The sequence below is a fragment of the Benincasa hispida genome, chromosome 8, assembly GCF_009727055.1.
Source record: "Benincasa hispida cultivar B227 chromosome 8, ASM972705v1, whole genome shotgun sequence".
Taxonomy (NCBI): Eukaryota; Viridiplantae; Streptophyta; class Magnoliopsida; order Cucurbitales; family Cucurbitaceae; genus Benincasa; species Benincasa hispida.
Genome location: NC_052356.1, coordinates 41,502,624 through 41,506,257, shown reverse-complemented (window position 1 = coordinate 41,506,257; position 3,634 = coordinate 41,502,624). Strand labels below are relative to the sequence as shown.

General features: G+C 39.1%; 1 protein-coding gene across 1 annotated transcript; it reads right to left on the bottom strand.

The window, feature by feature from the left end:
• Nucleotides 1–343: 343 nt before the first annotated feature.
• LOC120084052 (NADH-ubiquinone oxidoreductase chain 3-like) lies at nt 344–2,501 on the bottom strand. Its single transcript, XM_039039953.1, has 3 exons — nt 2,407–2,501; nt 1,642–1,926; nt 344–443 (listed from the first exon to the last, which is right to left on the bottom strand). The coding sequence occupies exons 1-3, from the start codon at nt 2,499–2,501 to the stop codon at nt 344–346; spliced, it is 480 nt and encodes a 159-aa protein (XP_038895881.1).
• Between the last annotated feature and the right edge of the window lie 1,133 nt (nt 2,502–3,634).

Genomic DNA, 3,634 nt, shown 5'->3' with positions numbered 1-3,634 from the left:
GCTTTGTGGGTCTGGTTCGTGGAACTCATCAAAAAGCCCAATATCGTAGTGGTTGTGGGCCTTCGCAAAATTCTTTGTTCTTGAACTCATGGTTAGTAGGCATTGAGGTAGACAGGCAGATACTTTATAACGAGCCAAGTCACTTCATAAAGAAAAGAATGGTTTAACGAAGTGGAGAATGAGGGCAGTCCTTAACACTCTTCCCTTCTTCCACGCTCTTGTCTCTTCCTTTCCGTCCTTTTCTCCTATGTAGAAAGTTAACACATACTCCATCTTAAAGGTTACAACCGATATAACTCAAGAGTGAAGGTTGGGTTCCCTCTTTTTTTCCTCTAACTAGTGATTACTCCCAATCCGAAGTACCCTTTTTCCATTCATAGAGAAATCCAATCGTCAAAATGAATAAAAAGGCCATCATGGACCAAGATCCAAATAGATCAATCATTTCTAACTGCAAAACTTACTGGTTTTCTTTTTCAATAGGGATCGGGAATGCCAATTGAAAAGAGTCTTTCCCACAACCAACACTAGAGGATACGGGTCGGGCTTAGATAAGAATGTTTATTTCTTCAAAGCTTGAAGGCTTTCTATCTCCTTCCTTATGAATGACTTTCTGGATTAGATGGCTTCAGCTGGTGTTCTCTCTTGGGGAGCTAGTGGGTACTTAAGCGACTGCTTGTCTTAGTGTCTGGAGTTTCTTTCTCTTGGAGTAGTGGCCAAAAAATTCTTGTTCTGGGAACCCTAGTTCTCAATCAAAAGAAAGAGCCTTAACCTCGAGTCTTTTTGTGAGCTAGAACCACACCTATAACCTAAGTCAATTCACGAGATTTTTTAAATCCGCCAGTAAGATAAAGGCAAAATACGTGCAAGATCATCATTAAGACCATCGTACTTGCCAACCATCTATGAATTGATCGGATTAATCAACCAAAGTTAGCTTCCATCATTATATATTGAATAAAAGAAAAAGCCTTAGTAACGGTTGGATGATAGTAAAAAGTCATAGCAAACCCTGTAGCTAGCTCTTATTTGACGAGACTTGTATAGCGAGGGGTTTTCCGCGGTGGAACCTATCGACGTTCAGTCTGAATCCACCGTGGGACGTTACCAATTCAAAGTGGACTTTGGGGGTCAAAGCCTAGACCAAAGATGGTCATTCAATTCATGATTGGCTTAGTCAATCCATTCACTTGCCTGTGGCTTTCCTGTGCTCTAACCATTTAGCCATGAATGCAAAGAGACTCAGCGAGTGAACTAGGTTTTGGTATTCCTTCTCAAGCTTCTATTTCTTCTATTAAAGGAGATTCGGGAAAAGATGGAATAGGAATATGTGTTTCCAAACCGAACAAGATACGAGTTAAGAAGGGAAAGTTATCAAAGTTATACAAGATGGAATGGACATAGGAACATGTATTGATGTATCAAATCTACTAATGCTCTCAGGTTGATGCAATGTATTCCACCAGTTGACTGAAAACTTGATTATTAGTATATCGATCGGTCCAACACAGATTGAAAATAGAAGCCAATTCGATAGCAAGCTTTTGAAAACACAGTTCACCCATTTTCCATTCATAGAGAAATCCAATCATCAAAATCAGTAAAATGACCATCATGGACCAAGATCCAAACAGATCAATCTTGTTGAGAGGTACTGCCCAAGGAAAGGAAAAGGTTACTTCTGTATCAAGGATAATAAATAAAATGGAAACAAGATAAAATTGTATATCAAAACGATTTTTGGCATCACTAGAAAGATCTAAACCACATTCATAGGCCAACAATTTTTTTGGACAGGTTGAACTATTGGAAGAAAATGGAAAAGGAACATTGAGTGAGATCAAAGAAACTAGTAAGCTGATCACTAAATAGATACAAATAGGTGCAAATTCTGACACCACCACAACCCATTTGGTTCTATCTCTCCTTGATCGCAGAGCGACATACCACAAATACAAAAAAAAAAAAAAAAAATAGAAACTTCAACTAAAAGTAATTAAGAAATTTCGAATCAACTCAAAAAGTTTGATTATTCAAAACGCCTTGTGATCTTCAACCAATTTTGTGCTTCAATATAATTACCCAGAGTAAGCACGTTAGCTTGTTTCCAATATTCGGCTGAGTACCTTTCTCCGATTTCCACAATAAGGAATTTGTCCAAGGCAGCAGTTTATATAGTTTCAAGCCCACGGAGCAGGAACAAAAACAAAGAAAACTCAGTCCTTGCTCTTGCTGCGGGTGAGGATGAGGACTTTTTCATTCTCAAGGAAATAAAAAGGAGTGAGTGAACCTTAATCTAAAGCCGACTAGAGGAATAGACCAATCGAAGAATTCGACGGCTTGGAAAGAGAAATCGCTCACTGGAGCAACCAAAAAAAAAAAAAAAATTCTTCCTTCACAAAGGACAAGAACTCCTGAACTTCTCCTTGACCCATCCTCTTTGATTCAAATTGTGGGCCATTCAATGCACTTGATAGACCAGAAAGAAGAGACTTCCCCATGGGTTGGGCTAGAAAAGTTGTTGCCTCTTCACTTTTCTTCAGCCGATTCTGATATTGATTTGTATCTCTTGGAGAGAGGTGTGGAAGCTCTCTCTTTGACTCAGGAGAGCGTCTTGCATTAGTTACATACAACATTTTATTTGACTCATGCCTTGGAGAAGAACGTTCTTTGTTTGAGTTTGAAGTCGTTACCTCGAGGGAGCCACCTGGGCGAGACTCTTCTTTTTTTTATTATTTTCATATGGTATGTTGAATCACTTGTGAAGTCGACTGAACATTGATCGTGTCTACTTCAACTTCACCCATCACTTGTGTCGTGTAGTGTAGCAAGACTAACAAGTGGTCAACTAAATTTATGAACGAGCAACTATTTATTAGTTGCAATACATTTCTCTTTTTTAATTCTTCCTCCACTCACCTCCTCGACAACATTTGCACCTGTAACCTTAAGGTGTTGAGCCTGACGAGCTAATCAATTGCTCCACATAGTGACGGAAGATGCTTTCCACATGAACTACTGAGTAGGCCAGAGTCTCCTTTGTGCATGTCCTCCAAAAGAATATTTATAAATATATCACTAATGAAACTCTTGTGAGGAAAGCAAGTACTATGTAAAATACATACATTCCATTAAATACGTCGAGAAGAAATCTGTGTAAGAGTCAGATTGCATCGATTCAAACTCTAGTTGTCTAAAAGTTCTTGTGGTACTTGTGATTGCAAGTTTCTTAGCACATAGTGTTAATAGTCTCCTTTTTTTTCCCACCGAATAAAGATTGAGTCCTTGTCTTCGACAGTTTTTACTCGACCTTTCAAAATCAATTGTGCTAGCATCTCAGAAATCTCAGCTAGTTGACGGATAATTGTTAGAACGTTGCCAATTTTCTGTAAAAGGTATAATTTGTTGATGGTTAAGATTAAATATAATGGACTCCTTCTTTTCCCCCTCATAAGGAGGGTTCACGCTGCCTTAGGATCTGGCGTTCTTGGCCATTGCAGGGTAAAGTCTCCCCAACACCTCATATGGTAAGCTAGGATTGGAAAAAGTAGGTAATGAAGGCGTAGGCGCAACTCACCACTTCAGCGTACCGTTCCTGCTTAGTTTAGCTGCTCTTTGGCTTGCGTACTAGTTC